Raw genomic sequence first — 21,236 nt, forward strand, 5'->3', positions numbered from 1 at the left:
ACTGCGAACTCTATGGTGTGAAATGTGGATGAAAGTAGGCCCCAACATGGCCGATTTTGCACTGGAGTGTATATGCGTCCGTTTTCAAAATGGCCGCGATGGGCTTCAGGCCTGCTTTGGGGCGGTCATCTTTGTCTTTGGATGGAATGTTCTCCCAACAGACACTGGATAACCCATCAAGATGATGAAATAAGCTTTAATTTGATGTGTGTCTCAAACACCTTGGAGAGTAATGATTATTTTAAAATAATTTTGGGAATTATAAGAGCGCGTAATTTTCAATTAGGTTTATGGCAGTCTATTTACACGTCTTGTCTGCAAGGATGGGGCCAGGATGTCGCCAGGATGGGGCAAGGGGCGCAACCCCCCCCCCCTCTCCCCATGAAAAAGCAAAAGAAAAGGAGATAAAAAGAAGAAGAAAAACAAGACGAAGACGAGGTGCGAAGTCATATTGCATATTAAACAACATGGGCGTCCGCAGGGGTGTCAATGGGGGTGGGGTTGGCAAATGTCCCCCCACCCACCCTCGAAAAAAAAGAGATAAATTGAGAATATGCTAGGGAAAGTACAATGATTTTTGTGAAATGTGCTTTGCCCCCTCCAGAAAAAAAATCCTGGCGACGCCCATGCTCATGGAGCCCATGAGCCTCATTAGGTTTCATTGTTTATTGGAGTTTAAAGAGAAGGGGGGGGGGTAGGGGTCGACTGATTTTCGGAATAAAGAGTACTGTCGACGAAATCTTTTTTTAATTGTGAGCAAAAGTTCGTGCATGGTTTCTCAACCAAAGTGTTATATCCACTGAGCTGAAACTTCGACAGGCTAGGTTTTTAACATTCTTCTTTGGATCTCGAGTGGTGTAAAAAAGCAAATTATCCTAGTACGCATTTAAGAATGTCGACCTAGATTTACGCCACTGTATATACGAAAGCTACCAAAGAGATAATAATAACGCTAAAAGCTAACGCACAATTTAACCCCCCCCCCCCCCTTGGGCCGACGGAAGCCTCCGCCTCATGGCGTCACGTGATTAATTTATACAGGTAGCATAAAATGGTACGAGAGTAGAGCGCGTAATGAATATGCATGGTATATGACGTCACTAGAAGCTCATGAGTAATATATCACGCACGGTACTGAGATATACATGTAGATGCACACTGTATGTGCTGCATCCCACTTACCGATGATCATCACATGTAACAAGTCCTCTTTTTACTGTCGCGCCGCCACCCTCTAGTGTCGTCCCACTTACCGATAATCATCACATTTAACAAGTCCTCTTTCTACTGTCGCCCCACTTGATGATCATCGGTAAGTGGGGCAACAGTAGAGGGTGGCGGCGCGACAGTAGAAAGAGGACTTGTTAAATGTGATGATCATCGGTAAGTGGGGCGACACTAAAGGGTGGTGGCGCGACAGTAGAAAGAGGACTTGTTAAATGTGATGATCATCGGTAAGTGGGACGACACTAGAGGGTGGTGGCGCGACAGTAGAAAGAGGAGTACTCCACTCAACGCGAATACGTACCGTGATATATTACTCATGAGCTTCTAGTGACGTCATATTCATGCATATTCATTACTCGCTCCGCTCTCGAACCTTTTCATGCTACCATTAACATCGCTCAAGCCTAATATTGTATCCCAGCATGCATCACTCATAACATGGCCGCTCCATGAATGTACGTCCGTATCACTACGTGGACTGTGTCGATGCGAAATAAGCACTAACCAAGGGGACATCCGCCGACTTGAGCCAAGTCCAACTGTCTACATGCTGGACGTGACTGGATCAATGGTCAACCGTTGGTCAGCCACAGGGCGCTAGCCTTTATTCGAGACTTGTTTGGCTGCTCCATTCATCACCGTGCAGGCTGTGGATATTTACGTGAACAGAACAGGTAATAAAAGTTCATTGAACTAGTAATACACGGCTATTGACAGGTTTTTTTTAACTCTCCAAATGGCTTATTTTGTTGGTCAACCTTGAATTTAATGCAATGACGTCAATATACAAGTAGCCTCGATCTAATTATTTATTTCATATTTATTACATTAATACATTACAATACAAAACAATAACACAGCGGCGTAGCCAACGTTTTCACCATGGGGGGGGGGGGGGGGGGGGGAGTGGGGAGGGGGTTTGGGGCTAGTGGTGGAGGCGAGTGGGGGGTGGGGGCGAGTTGGGGGAGGGGCGAGTGGGGTAGGTGCCCAACATTAAAGGGAAGATACAACATTTGCAAACATCTCAAAACGAAATGATCAAATTATCAGAAAATACCTTACTGGATTGTTAGACAGTGACAGTCTAAAGCATTCTGTAAAATTGTGGCTCCTGGTGTGCTGACATTTTTAAGAAAAATGGTATTTATTTTCAAAAACTGCTCCTTAATATGTTTCCTTATTAGTTATTTCACATTTTCTTTGCAATTGATTACACACCTATGAAGGGGTACAAGCCTTCTAGACTGATTCTCTGACCTTACAATTCCCCAAAGTCTAAATTGCATCTACAAGCCCAAACAGGAAACAAGTTATTTTTAGCAATATTTGCTATAACATACTGATCCTCCAAGTTGGTTTATTTCAGAAAGTTGCAGCAAAAGCAAATGTTGTACATTCCCTTTAAGCATTCGTGCTGAAAGAAAGACAGAGTTTTTTAGGCCGCTCGTGACAACAAAGGACTAACAAATTTTGGCTTCGCCGATTAAACACATACAATATGGCTCGATCTGTACTGATGACGTCACACTTTGTTTACATGTGCACTTTCCTATGGAGCCATGCAGTGGGGCTCACGGTCCACTGAGCACCGTAGGAAAACACACACGTAAACAAAGTGTGACGTCATCAGTACAGAGGCTTATTACAAATACATTACAACAAAATAAAAACACATGGAAGGAATGCATAACTGTTAAAACAATTATTACAACTATTACAACTGCGCCGAACTAGGCTTTACTAACGTAAGGTGAACTTAAACAAAATGTTTTATATTTGTGCCATCAAGAAGGCTCATGATTGGATTATTACGGGAGGGCCGAAGCCCTTTTGGGAGAAAACCCAGCGGGGGTTTATCTGGATCCCTATTTCTATGAATCCTAATGGACCGATCCAGTAAGCACCGCCCCATGGTGTTCTGACCAATCACATCCATGATTTATGTCCGACGTGCGTGCACAAAAGTCCGACATGCGTGTACGCGCGTATGATGCGCGCGGCAGCAAAATGCAGTGTGGCATTGGAGAGGGGCACGTGTTAATTTGCCCAGTGCGCAGTGGGCGGGGCTTACTGGATCGGTCCATTGTTTAAGTGAGCATTTAAAGATTAAATTCTCGGAAATTGACGTTCATTTGCATTCTAGGAAGGAGCAAACTCTGACGGATACACCAGTTGAGTCCACACAGTGACGTCACGGTGCTCGAGGACTTGAACTGCATCGGGAATTAAGTCAGCCTTGTGTTATCGTCATTGAAGCATCTGCCATTTTGGGACGTTGGATAAAGAGAAAAATCATCGGTAAATAACATGGGCGTCACCAGGATTTTTTTCGGGGGGGGGGGGCAAGGCAAATTTGTTCCCAAAATTCCTTAACTTTTTCATTATATTTTCATTTTTTTCCGAGCGTGAGCAGGGGAGTATTTGCCCTACCCCCCCCCCCATAAAGTTAACAGCAATATAGCTTTGCACCTCTTTTTCCTTCCTTTTTTTCTTTTTCTTTTCCCCTTTTTTTTTCGTTTTCCGGGGGGGGGGGGGAGTGCCCCCCTTGCCCCCCCCCCCCGCGACGCCCATGCTGGGTAGTTAAAATAGTAATGTAACTCTTTATTTTGTCTTTACATCTTGGTCTCTCTAGATCCTGTATCGTCAAGCAAGAAGTGACAAGAGACTGAAGACTAAAGAAGACTGACGACATAGTGGATGAGATCGATGTTCTGTAACAAACTAGATTGTAAATTGTAATTTTTGTGTGGATTGCATTATTATATCAGTGCAGCGTAGTTGTTGGTTACCTTTATTCCCCGGTTGTACTCAATAGATTCCAAATCATGGATGTTTCCCAAGTCCCAGAAAAGAAAGCAAACACTCTGAAAGAAGAAGAACATCAGCAGTCTGGGGGTGGTGGGCATGGTCTCTCCTCAGCGCAAAAGAGAATGGTCATGATGCAGCAAGCAGCCCCCGAATCAACCGCTTATGTTGAAACGATTGCGGTTCGCACCACCAACCAAATAGAACCACGGGATGTTTTCAAGACTCTTACCTCACTGCATCCCATACTGACCTCCAAAATAGACATGGATGGAGACAGACAGGAGTTTATTGTTACTTTGGGTAGCAATGTGGCCTTCGACGTCAAGCCTGAAGTCTTAGATGCTGACAATGATGTTGAGGATTACATCAAGCAGTCAACACCAGTGATGGATATTTTTCACGAGCCTCTCGTTCAGTATCGGTACTGCATTCAGGGAGAAAACCACATCCTTGTACTTCATATTCATCATTTGATTGTCGACATCGTAACAATTATCAACATATGGAAAGATGTCCACGGTCTGATAGAGGGCGCCTCCAACGTTCAAGGAGCTCCAGTATCACCTACTTCCTATTCAACATTTGTAGCTTGGGAGAGCACCGAACGACAATCAGCACGACACGGAGCTGACCAAGTTTTTTGGAAAGAGACTTTCTCAAGCATGCCAACTCGGGCAAGTTTGGCTGTTCTTCCCTTGAGCGAGTGTGAATGGAGTGACGCAAGTGTCTGCAAGGCGAGGCAGGCCAAAATCATCCTCCCAAGAGAGTCGACGGAATCGATCAGTAAGTACTGCAAGTCGATTGGCGTGACGCCATTCAAGTACTATCTGGCTTGCACCATGCTGGTTTACCAGCGATACATCGGGACTGAAGACGTTACTCTTGCAGTTCCGATTTCAACAAGACCTCAGGCGCACCAAAACACCGATGGTCTCTTTGTAAATACAGTTTTCTTTCGAAAAGTCCTGCGAACCGACATGACCTTCACAGATTACGTAAAAGATGTTGCCAAAAGCTGGATGGAGACGTACAGTCACTCTCAGTATCCTCTTGAAGAGGTTGTTAAGATCGTAAAAGAGGCGCATGGAATGAGTATGTCATCATTCTGTTGCATGATGTTTGGTAGCTACACCATGCAGACATCTAATGTGATGCGTATACCTGCAAAGCACGCCAAGATGCCTGTAGAATTTGACGTCATTTTCAAGAGGGGAGAGGAGACAATCGAAATCGTTGTAAATTGGGCAGAGGAATTCATTGATGCAGGTGTAGCTCAGAGATTGGCTGAAGGTATGGTTCATACGTTCTGTAAAGCCTATCAACAAGCAGACGATGTCACGCAGAGCATTCAAGTCTTATCTTCTGCAGAGCTGGACCTTCTTGAGTCGTTCAGTCGTCATCCTGGGGAAAGTCAAACAATCCCTGAACAACCAGTTCATGTGGCATTTGAAGACCACGCTGTCAAGAATCCAGAGTTGATCGCAGTGTCTTGTAGAGATGTTTCTCTTACATACAAGCAGCTCAATATTATGGCCTCCAGCATTGCTCAGGGTCTCCTTGAAAACACCGACCAAGTTACACTTCAAAAGAGACCGGTTGTCATCGCCATGCAGAAGGATGAATACACAGTGGCATCGGTGCTTGGAATCTGGAAAGTCGGTGGTCACTTCTTACCTGTTGGAGTTAGTAATCAGAATTCATTGAAGGGAATCTTTGAGAGGTGTGAGCCAGCCGCTGTGCTCTATAACACTAGACTCAAGGATTTATCAATTCCCACCACGAAGCAATGTCCTGTCCTCAACGTCAAGGATCTCATCACGTGTCCTGCAGATGATATGGTTCAAAGCAGATTGGTTGGGAAGACACCTGTGGACAACTTGGCATATGTAATCAGGACCTCAGGATCGACAGGAATTCCCAAACAATGCAGCATTTCTCACAGGAGCCTTGGTATTATAGCTGCAGCCTCTACAAAGATGTACAACTTACCTGACATGACAGTGAACTGTCTCCAGTGGGCACCCATCTCATTTGCCGTCTTCATAGCGGATTTGGTCAGAGCCCTAGTATCTTCTCCTGGCCGATTGACTATCTGTCCAGATGAATTCCGGTTGGATGTCTTCCAGATACTGGATCTCATCCACGAGCAGAATGTCACTATGGCAGAGTTCACACCCCAGTTTGCTCGACAGCTTGTGGAGAATGCCAAGCTCGATCAGCTGGAATCCATCCAACTCTTAATCATTGGATCTGATGTACTCCAAGTACACGTCTACAGCAGAATCAAGGATCTTTTGAATCCAAATCAAAGAGTTCTAAATAGTTTTGGGATGACAGAGGCTACCTTTGACTCGTCTTTCTTTGAAGGACCAGTTGTGTCAAGGACCAGGAGTGGAATGGTGCCGATTGGGAAACCATTTCCTGGAGTTCGATTCCATGTCTTGAATCCCTCAACCTTACAACCATGCCCTGTTGGTACAGTCGGTGAACTGTACATCAGTGGTGATGTCTTGGCATCTGGGGATGCAGAGCTAGTTCACTTGGAGCATCTTCAATGTGTGGCACTGAAGACAGGTGATGCAGCTTACTGGCTGCCAACTGGAGACATTGATCTGATGGGTAGACTGAATAGCATGGTCAAACTAAGAGGGTTCAGGATTAGCACTAAAGAGATAGAAAACAAGATACTGCAACTTGTTCCTGGAGTAAAGGCCGCCTGTGTTGTTCCTATGACTAACAGTGAAGAGTCTGGCAGCACTGATCAGTCTTTGTGTGCCTTTCTAGTGCTTGATGAGAGCAGCCAAACTGGTGGTATCGAGATAGATCGCAGATCTGTTTGCCAAAAGCTACAAGGTGACCTCCCGTATTACATGCTGCCTAATATTGTCAGCATCATAGACGAAGTGCCGCTAACTCCGAACGGAAAGGTAAACTACAAAATACTTCGGAGTATCAATGATGTTGTCAAGATGGAGACTAAGAAGGAGACCACGGATAACACGGTGGAAACTAAAACTGCCTCAACTTTGAGAATGTTGTTGGCTGAAGCGATGGGCTTTCCAGACTCAAGTCGAATTCCAAGTGATACAACGTTCATGGAATTAGGCGCCCACTCTCTCGTCCTGGTACGATTCTCGGTGCTTCTGAGACAAAAAACAAACTTTGATGTCAAGATAACGGATCTATGTGATTATACATCCATACGATCTCTCGCTGATTACATTGAACAGCAAACACGATAATTATAGACGTGCAGCGCAGACGTACCCCCTCAACGGTGGACATGAGTTCTGGCGAAGATACATGACCGCATAGAACATTCAAATTCGATACTCTGACGTGCGATAATAGTGTGTTTCGGTCTCTTCAAATAAACAAATATTTGTTTGTATTTATGATATTACAGGCCCCCTAAATCTGATCTTGATTATAGAAACGAAGAATGGAAATTGCTCTTCAAATTTTTATCATAGTTAGAGGACCGGATGTTTTGATCCCAGCACGAACTTTTGCAAAGGCAAGAAAAAAATAAAAAAGAAGTAGTTTAATTATTAGGCTAAACAGTTGACTCCAGGAGACCAATTTTTGTTTGTTAGTGGGAAATTATTTGGAAGCGCATTCATTTTTAATATATTTTTCTTTAACTAGTCGGTAGTAAGGGTTTTATAAGTTATTTTATTTTGTCGAATCGTCGAATATTACTCTTGAAGTCTTTGGTGTATATTTGCTCGATGTTAAGAAACTATTAGAATTGTTATTACTCTCGCGCTAAACAACTGCCTCAACTTTGAGAATGTTGTTGGCTGAAGCGATGGGCTTTCCAGACTCAAGTCGAATTCCAAGTGATACAACTTTCATGGAATTAGGCGCCCACTCTCTTGTTTGTATTTATGATATTACAGGCCCCCCAAATCTGATCTTGATAATGTAGAAACGAAGAATGGAAATTGCTGTTCAAATTTGTATTATAGTTGGAGGATTGGATGTTTTGATCCAAGCACGAACTTTCGCAAAGGCAAGAAAACAATAAAATAGAAATAGCTTAATTGTTAGGCTAAAAAATTGACTCCAGGAGACCAATTTTTGTTTGTTAGTGGGAAATAATTTGGAAACGCATTCATTTTTAATAGATTTTCTGCAACTAGTCGGTATACGGGTTTTATAAGTTATATTATTTTGTCGAATATTACTCTTAAGTCTTTGGTGTATATTTGCTCTATGTTAAGAAGTTACCAGCATTGTTATTACTCTCGCGCTAAACAAACTGCCTAAACTTTGAGATAATAGTGTGTTTCGGTCTCTTCAAATAAACAAATATTTGTTTGTGTTTATGATATTACAGACCCCCCAAATCTGATCTTGATAATATAGAAACGAAGAATGGAAATTGCTGATCAAATTTTTATTATAGTTGGAGGATTGGATGTTTTGATCCCAGCACGAATTTCGCAAAGGCAACAAAACAATAAACTAGAAATAGCTTAATTGTTAGGCTAAAACATTGACTCCAGGAGACCAATTTTCGTTTGTTAGTGGGAAATTATTTGGAAACTTATTCATTTTTAATAGATTTTTCTGCAACTAGTCGGTATACGGGTTTTATAAGTTATTTTATTTTGTCGAATATTACTCTTTAAGTCTTTGGTGTATATTTGCTTGATGTTAAGAAGTTACCAGAATTGTTATTACTCTCGCGCTAAACAAACTGCCTCAACTTTGAGATAATAGTGTGTTTCGGTCTCTTCAAATAAACAAATATTTGTTTGTGTTTATGATATTACAGGCCCCCTCAATCTGATCTTGATAATGTAGAAACGAAGAATGGAAATTGTTGTTCAAATTTTTATCATAGTTGGAGGATCGGATGTTTGATCCCAGCACGAACTTTTGCAAAGGCAAGAAAAAAATAAAATAGAAGTAGTTTAATTAAATAGGCTAAACAGTTGACTCCAGGAGACCAATTTTCGTTTGCTGGTGGGAAATTATTTGGAAGCGCATTTATTTTTTAATAGTCGGTAGTAAGGGTTTTATAAGTTATTTTATTTTGTCGAATCGTCGAATATTACTCTTTACGTCTTTTGGTGTATATTTGCTCGATGTTAAGACATTACTGGAATTGTTATTACTCTCGCCGCACTAAACAAACCAGCGTCAGAAAAATATCGTTGATTTCACTGACGATTCAAGTTTGATAATTTGTTTGGGCAGAACGATATCTTAGAATGTAGATTGACTGCATAATGGGAGATCAATCTTCGAGGCCTAGACTGTGATCATCTTGGTCCAAGTTTGGCTATTTTTTGCAGTAAAATCTGAGCACTAGTAACAATGTAATAATATTGTAACGAAGCTTGGCGGTCTAAGGACTTATAATTGGAATGGCTTCAACTCACGGGACAGAATTTAATCGGTAGGAAAGAACGGACCAGTGATGGGGGTAACAGCAACAATAAACAGATGAAATAAAGATGGAAGATGGACACGAAATAATACCGTCTTGGCACTCTCTGATCTTTAATTATTCTTGTCAAAACACAATCATTCGTATACAATTTCTACTCACACTATGTCGTCCACAGTAGTAGCCCGTGCAAAAATTCAGACCTTGTTCCTTGAATCCCAGCTCTAGACTGACATGACTGTACTAAACCCCGCGCGCGCTTTGCGCGCCGCGCGCCCAGAATTAACACAGTGTATATAATTTGCCCTAGAAAATAGATAGGTCGCGAGCTGTTGTCTGACTGTTACTACGCGCAGCGCCTCCAGTCGTCCTAGTACATTACAATAATAAAGTCACAAGGACAAAATTCAAGTGCTGCTTCTCATAATATTTGCAATAGATCTTATTGACAAGGACGCCGTTTTTTAGATCGTTTGGAGTGCAAGTGAAGCCTCACTTTCAATTTTTATTTAATGTGGCTTACAACATAAATTATTCATCACAAATTGACAATAGTCTATTGTCTTCCAAAGATTGTCTGTGTCTGTACAGTAGCATTAATGTGATATTTACCCTGACCCATTGAGTGATTTATAGGAATCGTCCTTACTCTGATTATGGTGGTATGCCTAACCCCTTGTAAAGCACAATCAGTAAATCGTGCAGTACTCACTCCTACAGATTTCAACAAAACATGCATTTGGATTTTGAAGGGTTGGGGTGGTTTGGGGTAAAAGAACTATGGACAGCCGCATCGTGAAACAAAGTTTAAATGATGAGAGGAGGTTAAATTTTTTTTTTTTTAAGGCAGCTCTCTCTCTAATTTGCTATAAAACTTCTTGCAGAATAAAAAAATCTTCATGATTATTCTTTCACATAATATTTTTTTAAGATTATGATATTGTTGCATAATAAAGACTGTTCTCAATGGATTTGCAATACCTAATATGTCAAACGCGGCCACTGCATTCTTTAACAATCCAAAAAATTAATATTTTGTATTTTTTCTATGAATTTTATGAATTTTATGGTCAGGATACCTCTCCTGCTTTAATTGTGTATATACGAAAGATACCAAAGAGACAATAATAACGTTAATAGCTAACGCACAATAATTAAGCCCCCCCCCCCCTTGGGCCGACGGAAGCCTCCGCGGCCTCATGGCGGTACGTGATTAATTTATGGTTCCAGACCAGTAAGTAAACTTCCATAGAGAAATTTCCATCCGAAGATGACCACCCCTGAAAATAGTCCTGAAGACCATCGCCATTTTGAAAAACGATGCCTACACTCCATTGCAAAATAGAGCGCTTTAAGGGCCAAAATTTCATCCAAATTGAACGGAACTACAAGCTCACAGTCCTGTGCACGGCTTCCACCCATATTTTTTTTTAAACTCTCAAGTTCATGGCCCACAGCATCCTCAAATACTGAAGATCGTGACTTGGCCGGCGTAGGCAATCAGTCGGACCGATTTACTGGTCTGTAACCTTTATACATCGCGCAGGGCCTAATATTTTATCCCAGCATACATCACTCATAACATGGCCGCTCCATGAACGTACGTCCGTATGTACTATGTGGACTTGTATCGATGCGAAATAAGCACTAACCAAGGGGACATCAAACTTGAGCCAAGTCCAGCTGCCTACATGCTGGACGTGAATGGATTAATGGTCAACCGTTGGTCAGCCACAGGGCGCTAGCCTTTATTCGAGCCTTGTTTGGTTGTTCCATTCACATAGTGACCGTGCAGGCTGTGGATATTAACGTGCAAAGAACAGGTAATTAAACTTCACTGAACTAATACACGGCTATTGATTTAAAAAAAAAATCTTTCCAACGGCTTATTTTGTTGGTTAACCTTGAATTCAATGCAATGACGTCAACAAGTAGCCTCGATCTAATTGTTTATTTATTTATTTATTTCACATTTACTACATTTCTTAACCCAGGTCACGCATACTGAGTGCCGATTCAAGCCGTTTAAAACTGGTTTTCACTGAGTTGACCCTGCATATACATACAAATACAATACAATGCAAATACAATTCAATAGAAGGTTTTGCCCTTCATATTATGCCCTTCATATACACTGTATACTCAGTGTGTTACCCCGGACATGCCCGAGTGAACGTAAACAAAATCATACGGGTGGACACCGGTAAATAGGCCTAAATCCATCCGCCGAGCTCATGAATAAAAGTTATACCCTCAAAATATTCTATTTTAGAGAGTTCTAATTCTAAGCGCCGTAAATTTGGGCAATTGAAGAGATATGGTAATGAACCTCTGGCCCGTACTTGGGCTTCCAATTCTGAGCATTTTGGATGCTATTGGGCTCGAAAGTGGCGCTATTTTGCCATGTTGTGGAGGGATCGTTTTTCTCCGCTTTGGGGAAAATAGGGGTCGTCTTCTTTGGGTGAGAATATCTCGAAAAGTCAATGGTCAACCTACCAAAAAATGAAAAGAAAACGAAAGATGACATGTTGATCTTCATTTTTCTGTGCAGCGTGATCAGAGTTCTGAGTATTTTAAAAAGAACTTTGAAGTATTGACATTTATCAGTAGTGTCTATGGGAATTTATTTGTAGGGTTTTATCCATACGGGTGGGACCTTATATTGAATTAACATCACCCGATGCTAAAATTCCATTTTATGAACAATACAATTACAACTACACAATACATTACTAATACAAAACAATAACACAGCGGCGTAGCCAACGTTTTCACCATGGGGCGCGAGTGGGGGAGGCGGTTTTTTTTTGGGGGGGGGGGGGGGCTAGTGGTGGAGGCGAGTAGGGTGGGAGCGAGTGGGGGGGGGGGGGGGAGTTGGGGGAGGGGCGAGTGGGGGCGAGTGGGGTAGGAGCCAAACTTTTATAGCATCCGTGCTGAAAGATAGGAGACAGGTTTTTTTTTAACCTGTACCTCAGAGGCTTATTACAAATACATTACAACAAAATAAAAACACATGGAAGGAATACATAACTGTTCAAACAATATATTATCGTCAAACTATTACAATTAATTTCGCCGAACAGGCTTTACTAACTGAGTTAACTTTTACAATGTGATTTATATTTTGTGCAATCAAAAAAGAAAGAAAGAAGGCTCAAGATTGGCTGATTACAGGAGGGGCGAAGCCCTTTTGGGAGAAAACCTAGCGGGGTTATCTGGATCTCTATTTCTATGACTCCTAATTATTTAGGTGAGCATTTAAAGATAAAATACTCGGAAATTGACGTTCATTTACATTCTAGAAAGGAGCAAACTCTGACGGATACACCAGTTGAGTCCACACAGTGACGTCACGGTGTTCGAGAACTTGAACTCATCGGGAATTAAGTCAGCCTTGTGTTATCGTCATTGAAGCATCTGCCATTTTGGGACGTTGGATAAAGAGAAAAATCATCGGTAATTAAGGAAATCTCACCTGCTGTTAACGTTGATCAAGGGCGGATCGGGGGGGGCAAAAGGGGGCCATGGCCCCCAAAAAACGATTTTTTTTTTTTGTTTTAGTGACCTCGCAATAAATGCAGGCAAGGAGTACACCACCATCTTTTCCTTAAAAAAACATTGGTTAAGTGGTCAGAAACTGCCTCAGATCGCACCACAGAGCATCTAGAATGCAAAAAACTTCCGGGGCCCTTAAGCGAGCCCCGAACCCCACGCCGTAATTTTTTTGACACACTTTTTATTGACCAAAATTGTTTTTGGCCCCCCAAAATTGTGTTCTGGATCCGCCCTTGACGTTGACGAAATGCCCACTTCAGTCACGATTCCCTTAGGCCTACTGGTCATTGTCCTGTAATTGTAATTTGGGGTCCACTTTTTTAATTCCCTATCCCTGTTACATCTGATATTTTTGGTCATTTAATTCTGTATCAACGCCTTAATGCAGTCATCCTCCAAGAGTGATTAAGAATAACAGCAACGTACCAAAACAACAAATAAACAAACATATTAAAGTTATTCTGAAAGGGGCATAAAAGTATTTTCTTTACTATGCAAATGCACCTTTGCATCCCATTTAACCTTATTTTCAATTCCCGTTTTGCCATTTCAAAGTACTTTTTGATGGCCTTTTGGTTTTTAATGTGAATTTGTAAATTCATGAGCAAAACTGCGATGTCATATCAGGCAGAGGCCACAATGATACAGCTGATAACTATCAGCACAAAAAGTTGCCAGAATTTTGGATATTGAGCTGTTACAAATATTCTTTTTCTTTGGTGATTCTTTGTTGTGTCATTGTAGTAAGCCAAAGAGCCCCCTTAATGTTTATCAATGAGCAAATTTGGGGTTCACGATTTGAACAGAAAACACCGAAACTGATGAACAGTGTCTTCCTGAAATGACATCGCTGCACTTGAACAGCGACCTCAGTAGTCAAAAAGCATGAGAAATTGAAAATGTTCAAAGTAGGGCACCTTTCAATAAAATTCACCAAAAAGGGATGACAAATAGGTTTCATGCATTTAAGAGGGGTACAAGTTGCACAAATGAGTTCCGCAGAAAAAATCATCGCATGATACCCATCGCAAGATACTTGTCAAGAGGTTCCAGGGACATGTTAGACCCTAAATTTGTAGTATGACCCTCAGTAAATTTACTAATTTCTCATATTTGATGAACTAACGAAGAATTTAAATTAGTATAGGGAAAGAGGATAATTCTGTCTTATTTGAGATGAATAGTGATCGACCAGACGAACGATCTGAAGTGATAAAGTACCCTGTAAACTTAAAAGATGACAAATTTGGAGTGAAAAAAAACCTAAGATTAGTAAATTTCACTGTAAAGTCTTTAAAATGTTGACTGATTGGATTAGTGTAGCAAAACTAGCATCGAGCTCTCGAGGTGATCCAGATTCAAAATCTGTGGGTGAGGTGGCCCGTGGAAGTATATAATCACTCTGTGGGAATAACTGAGTAGTACTTCTTTAAATGAACCTATACATTCAGCCCACCTGCCGTTCCTGGAAATACGAAGTTGGTGACGGAGCTGAATATCAGCAAACAAGGCTGCGTGGCTCACAACTGACGGCCTCAGCCTGAAGGGGAAATCACTGTCCACAAAACATTCACTGTAATTGAGGTATGATCTCCTTGTTATAATTTATCTGTAATGTATTGTGCATGACCGGAACTGTTTATGGAACTATACAACTGGTACGCGCGCATTAATAACCAAGTACATAACGTGTATAAGTGATGACGTCATGCCATGTGACTGCATCATACAATACCTTTCCAATATGACAGCTTCCAGTGTCACTGTTGACATTATTTTCCCCAAATAAACCGGGCAAATGCACAGCAATTTCCGTTCGCACAAAAATACGTTTTATTGACCCAACTTTTGGGATACAAAAATGATATCACGTTTATTGAAACAAAATTATTAGGTAACTAAAGTTCAATCTTAAAATTCAAGATTGGTTTGACTGGCTAGTTACAAATAGTCGCGTTACTGTTCATTTTATCTTTACATCCTGGTCTCTCTAGATCCTGTACCATCCAGCAAGAAGTGACAGGAGACCAAAGACTAAAGAAGACTGACGACATAGTGGATAAGATCGAGGTTCTGTAACAAACTAGCTTGTAAATTGTAATTTTAGTGTGGATTGCATTATAACAGTGCAGCGTATTTGTTTGTTGCCTTTATTCCCCGGTTGTACTAAATTGATTCCAAATCATGGATGTATCCCAAGTCCCAGAAAAGAAAGCAAACACTCTGAAAGAAGAACATCAGCAGTCTGAAGGTGGTTGGCATGGTCTCTCCTCAGCGCAAAAGAGAATGGTCATGATGCAGCAAGCAGCCCCCGAATCAACCGCTTATGTTGAAACGATTGCGGTTCGCACCACCAACCAAATAGAACCACGTGATGTTTTCAAGTCTCTTACCTCACTGCATCCCATACTAACCTCCAAAATAGACATGGATGGAGAAAGACAGGAGTTTGTTGTTCCTTTGGGTAGCAATGTGGCCTTCGACGTCAAGCCTGAAGTCTTAGATGCTGACAATGATGTTGAGGATTACATCAAGCAGTCAACACCAGTGATGGATATTTTTCACGAGCCTCTCGTTCAGTATCGGTACTGCATTCAGGGAGAAAACCACATCCTTGTACTTCATATTCATCATTTGATTGTCGACATCGTAACAATTATCAACATATGGAAAGATATCCACGGTCTGATAGAGGGCGCCTCCAACGTTAAAGGAGCTCCAGTATCAGCTACTTCCTATTCATCATTTGTAGCTTGGGAGAGCACCGAACGACAATCAGCACGACACGGAGCTGACCAAGATTTTTGGAAAGAGACTTTCTCAAGCATGCCAACTCGGGCAAGTTTGGCTGTTCTTCCCTTGAGCGAGTGTGAATGGAGTGACGCAAGTGTCTACAAGGCGAGGCAGGCCAAAATCATCCTCCCAAGGGAGTCGACGGAATCGATCAGCAAGTACTGCCAGTCGATTGGCGTGACGCCATTCAAGTACTATCTGGCTTGCACCATGCTGGTTTACCAGCGATACATCGGGACTGAAGACGTTACTCTTGCAGTTCCGATTTCAACAAGACCTCAGGCGCACCAAAACACCGATGGTCTCTTTGTAAATACAGTTTTGTTTCGAAAAGTCCTGCGAACCGACATGACCTTCACAGATTACGTAAAAGATGTTGCCAAAAGCTGGATGGAGACGTACAGTCACTCTCAGTATCCTCTTGAAGAGGTTGTTAAAATCGTAAAAGAGGCGCATGGAATGAGTATGTCATCATTCTGTTGCATGATGTTAGGTAGCTACACCATGCAGACATCTAATGTGATGCGTATACCTGCAAAGCACGCCAAGATGCCTGTAGAATTTGACGTCATTTTCAAGAGGGGAGAAGAGACAATCGAAATCGTTGTAAATTGGGCAGAAGAATTCATTGATGCAGGTGTAGCTCAGAGATTGGCTGAAGGTGTGGTTCATACGTTCTGTAAAGCCTATCAACAAGCAGACGATATCACGCAGAGCATTCAAGTCTTATCTTCTGCAGAGCTGGACCTTCTTGAATCGTTCGGTCGTCATCCTGGGGAAAGTCAAACAATCCCTGAACAACCAGTTCACGTGGCATTTGAAGAGCACGCTGTCAAGAATCCAGAGTTGATCGCAGTTTCTTGTAGAGATGTTTCTCTTACATACAAGCAGCTAAATATCATGGCCTCCAGCATTGCTCAGGGTCTCCTTGAAAACACCGACCAAGTTACACTTCAAAAGAGACCGGTTGTCATCGTCATGCAGAAGGATGAATACACAGTGGCATCGGTGCTTGGAATCTGGAAAGTCGGTAGTCACTTCTTACCTGTTGGAGTTAGTAATCAGAATTCACTGAAGGGGATCTTTGAGAGGTGTGAGCCAGCCGCCGTGCTCTATAACACTAGACTCAAGGACTTATCAATCCCCACCACGAAGCAATGTCCTGTCCTCAACGTCAAGGATCTCACCACATACCCTGCAGATGATATGGTTCAAAGCAGATTGGTTGGGAACACACCTGTGGACAACTTGGCATATGTAATCAGGACCTCAGGATCGACAGGAATTCCCAAACAATGCAGCATTTCTCACAGGAGCCTTGGTATTATAGCTGCAGCCTCTACAAAGATGTACAACTTACCTGACATGACAGTGAACTGTCTCCAGTGGGCACCCATCTCATTTGGCGTCTTCATAGCGGATTTGGTCAGAGCCCTAGTATCTTCTCCTGGCCGATTGACTATCTGTCCAGATGAATTCCGGTTGGATGTCTTCCACATACTGGATCTCATCCACGAGCAGAATGTCACTTTGGCAGAGTTCACACCCCAGTTTGCTCGACAGCTTGTGGAGAATGCCAAGCTCGATCAGCTGGAATCCATCCAACTCTTAATCCTTGGATCTGATGTACTCCAAGTACACGTCTACAGCAGAATCAAGGATCTTTTGAATCCAAATCAAAGAGTTCTAAATAGTTTTGGGATGACAGAGGCTACCTTTGACTCGTCTTTCTTTGAAGGACCAGTTGTGTCAAGGACCAGGAGTGGAATGGTGCCGATTGGGAAACCATTTCCTGGAGTTCGATTCCATGTCTTGAATCCCTCAACCTTACAACCATGCCCTGTTGGTACAGTCGGTGAACTGTATATCAGTGGTGATGTCTTGGCATCTGGGGATGCAGAGCTAGTTCACTTGGAGCATCTCCAATGTGTGGCACTGAAGACAGGTGATGCAGCTTACTGGCTGCCAACTGGAGACATGGATCTGATGGGTAGACTGAATAGCATGGTCAAACTAAGAGGGTTCAGGATTAGCACTAAAGAGATAGAAAACAAGATACTGCAACTTGTTCCTGGAGTAAAGGCCGCCTGTGTTGTTCCTATGACTAACAGTGAAGAGTCTGGCAGCACTGATCAGTCTTTGTGTGCCTTTGTAGTGCTTGATGAGAGTAGCCAAACTGGTGGTATCGAGATAGATCGCAGATCTGTTTGCCAAAAGCTACAAAGTGACCTCCCGAATTACATGCTGCCTAATATTGTCAGCATCATAGACGAAGTGCCGCTAACTCTGAACGGAAAGGTAAACTACAAAATACTTCGGAGTATCAATGATGTTGTCAAGATGGAGACTGAGAAGGAGACCACGGATAACACGGTGGAAACTAAAACTGCCTCAACTTTGAGAATGTTGTTGGCTGAAGCGATGGGCTTTCCAGACTCAAGTCGAATTCCAAGTGATACAACTTTCATGGAATTAGGCGCTCACTCTCTCGTCCTGGTACGATTCTCGGTGCTTCTGAGACGAAAAACAAACTTTGATGTCAAGTTAACGGATCTAAGTGATTATACATCCATACGATCTCTCGCTGATTTCATTGAACAGCAAACACGATAATTATAGACGTGCAGCGCAGACGTACCCCCTCAACGGTGGACATGAGTTCTGGCGAAGATACATGACCGCATAGAACATTCAAATTCGATACTGTGACATGCGACAATAGTGTGTTTCGGTCTCTTCAAATAAACAAATATTTGTTTGTATTTATGATATTACAGGCCCCCTAAATCTGATCTTGATTATAGAAACGAAGAATGGAAATTGCTCTTCAAATTTTTATCATAGTTAGAGGACCGGATGTTTTGATCCCAGCACGAACTTTTGCAAAGGCAAGAAAACAATAAAATAGAAGTAGTTTAATTATTACGCTAAAAAGTTGACTCCAGGAGATCAATTGTCGTTTGTTAGTGGGAAATTATTTGGAAGCGCATTCATTTTTAATATATTTTTCTGCAACTAGTCGGTAGTAAGGGTTTTATAGGTTATTTTATTTTGTCGAATCGTCGAATATTACTCTTGAAGTCTTTTAATGTATATTTGCTCGATGTTAAGAAATTATTAGAATTGTTATTACTCTCGCGCTAAACAACTGCCTCAACTTTGAGAATGTTGTTGGCTGAAGCGATGGGCTTTCCAGAATCAAGTCGAATTCCAAGTGATACAACTTTCATGGAATTAGGCGCTCACTCTCTTGTTTGTATTTATGATATTACAGGCCCCCTAAATCTGATCTTGATAATATAGAAACGAAGAATGGAAATTGCTGTTCAAATTTGTATTATAGTTGGAGGATTGGATGTTTTGATCCCAGCACGAATTTTCGCTAAGGCAACAAAACAATTAAATAGAAATAGTTTAATTATTAGGCTAAAAAGTTGACTCCAGGAGATCAATTGTCGTTTGTTAGTGGGAAATTATTTGGAAGCGCATTCATTTTTAATATATTTTTCTTTATCTAGTTGGTAGTAAGGGTTTTATCAGTTATTTTATTTTGTCGAATCGTCGAATATTACTCTTGAAGTCTTTTAATGTATATTTGCTCGATGTTAAGAAATTATTAGAATTGTTATTACTCTCGCGCTAAACAACTGCCTCAACTTTGAGAATGTTGTTGGCTGAAGCGATGGGCTTTCCTGACTCAAGTCGAATTCCAAGTGATACAACTTTCATGGAATTAGGCTCCCACTCTCTTGTTTGTATTTATTATATTACAGGCCCCTAAATCTGATCTTGATAATGTAGAAACGAAGAATGGAAATTGCTGTTCAAAGTTGTATTATAGTTGGAGGATTGGATATTTTGATCCCAGCACGAACTTTCGCAAAGGCAACAAAACAATTAAATAGAAAAAGTTTAATTATTAGGCTAAAAAGTTGACTCCAGGAGATCAATTGTCGTTTGTTAGTGGGAAATTATTAGGAAGCGCATTCATTTTAAATATATTTTTCTGCAACTAGTCGGTAGTAAGGGTTTTATAAGTTATTTTATTTTGTCGAATCGTCGAATATTACTCTTGAAGTCTTTTAATGTATATTTGCTCGATGTTAAGAAATTATTAGAATTGTTATTACTCTCGCGCTAAACAACTGCCTTAACTTTGAGAATGTTGTTGGCTGAAGCGATGGGCTTTCCAGAATCAAGTCGAATTCCAAGTGATACAACTTTCATGGAATTAGGCGCCCACTCTCTTGTTTGTATTTATTATATTACAGGCCCCCTAAATCTGATCTTGATAATGTAGAAACGAAGAATGGAAATTGCTGTTCAAAGTTGTATTATAGTTGGAGGATTGGATATTTTGATCCCAGCACGAACTTTCGCAAAGGCAACAAAACAATTAAATAGAAAAAGTTTAATTATTAGGCTAAAAAGTTGACTCCAGGAGATCAATTGTCGTTTGTTAGTGGGAAATTATTTGGAAGCGCATTCATTTTTAATATATTTTTCTGCAACTAGTCGGTAGTAAGGGTTTTATAAGTTATTTTATTTTGTCGAATCGTCGAATATTACTCTTGAAGTCTTTTAATGTATATTTGCTCGATGTTAAGAAATTATTAGAATTGTTATTACTCTCGCGCTAAACAACTGCCTTAACTTTGAGAATGTTGTTGGCTGAAGCGATGGGCTTTCCAGAATCAAGTCGAATTCCAAGTGATACAACTTTCATGGAATTAGGCGCCCACTCTCTTGTTTGTATTTATTATATTACAGGCCCCCTAAATCTGATCTTGATAATGTAGAAACGAAGAATGGAAATTGCTGTTCAAAGTTGTATTATAGTTGGAGGATTGGATATTTTGATCCCAGCACGAACTTTCGCAAAGGCAACAAAACAATTAAATAGAAAAAGTTTAATTATTAGGCTAAAAAGTTGACTCCAGGAGATCAATTGTCGTTTGTTAGTGGGAAATTATTTGGAAGCGCATTCATTTTTAATATATTTTTCTGCAACTAGTCGGTAGTAAGGGTTTTATAAGTTATTTTATTTTGTCGAATCGTCGAATATTACTCTTGAAGTCTTTTAATGTATATTTGCTCGATGTTAAGAAATTATTAGAATTGTTATTACTCTCGCGCTAAACAACTGCCTCAACTTTGAGAATGTTGTTGGCTGAAGCGATGGGCTTTCCAGAATCAAGTCGAATTCCAAGTGATACAACTTTCATGGAATTAGGCGCTCACTCTCTTGTTTGTATTTATGATATTACAGTCCCCCCAAATCTGATCTTGATAATATAGAAACGAAGAATGGAAATTGCTGTTCAAATTTGTATTATAGTTGGAGGATTGGATGTTTTGATCCCAGCACGAACTTTCGCTAAGGCAACAAAACAATTAAATAGAAATAGTTTAATTATTAGGCTAAAAAGTTGACTCCAGGAGATCAATTGTC

At 41.1% G+C, this 21,236-nt stretch overlaps 2 protein-coding genes across 2 annotated transcripts; both read left to right on the forward strand.

The window, feature by feature from the left end:
- Positions 1 to 1,452: 1,452 nt before the first annotated feature.
- On the forward strand, positions 1,453 to 9,522 carry LOC119725725 (bacitracin synthase 2-like). The gene is made up of 3 exons (XM_038197270.1): positions 1,453 to 1,901; positions 3,371 to 3,525; positions 3,860 to 9,522. Exon 3 carries the CDS (start codon positions 4,053 to 4,055, stop codon positions 7,275 to 7,277), a length of 3,225 nt encoding a protein of 1,074 aa, XP_038053198.1. The 5' UTR covers positions 1,453 to 1,901; positions 3,371 to 3,525; positions 3,860 to 4,052; the 3' UTR covers positions 7,278 to 9,522.
- A 3,181-nt stretch (positions 9,523 to 12,703) lies between these two features.
- LOC119725404 (bacitracin synthase 2-like) lies at positions 12,704 to 18,397 on the forward strand. Its single transcript, XM_038196809.1, has 3 exons — positions 12,704 to 12,892; positions 14,443 to 14,575; positions 14,986 to 18,397. The coding sequence occupies exon 3, from the start codon at positions 15,176 to 15,178 to the stop codon at positions 18,395 to 18,397; it is 3,222 nt and encodes a 1,073-aa protein (XP_038052737.1). The 5' UTR covers positions 12,704 to 12,892; positions 14,443 to 14,575; positions 14,986 to 15,175.
- The last annotated feature ends 2,839 nt before the right edge of the window (positions 18,398 to 21,236 follow it).

This window comes from Patiria miniata, unplaced genomic scaffold (genome assembly GCF_015706575.1).
Source record: "Patiria miniata isolate m_02_andy unplaced genomic scaffold, ASM1570657v1 HiC_scaffold_19, whole genome shotgun sequence".
NCBI classification, from domain to species: Eukaryota; Metazoa; Echinodermata; class Asteroidea; order Valvatida; family Asterinidae; genus Patiria; species Patiria miniata.

What these genes read in the sequence shown, in the direction of transcription:
- LOC119725404 (XM_038196809.1), top strand. Translation starts at nt 15,176, where the DNA reads ATGGATGTATCCCAAGTCCCAGAAAAGAAAGCAAACACTCTGAAAGAA.
- LOC119725725 (XM_038197270.1), top strand. Translation starts at nt 4,053, where the DNA reads ATGGATGTTTCCCAAGTCCCAGAAAAGAAAGCAAACACTCTGAAAGAA.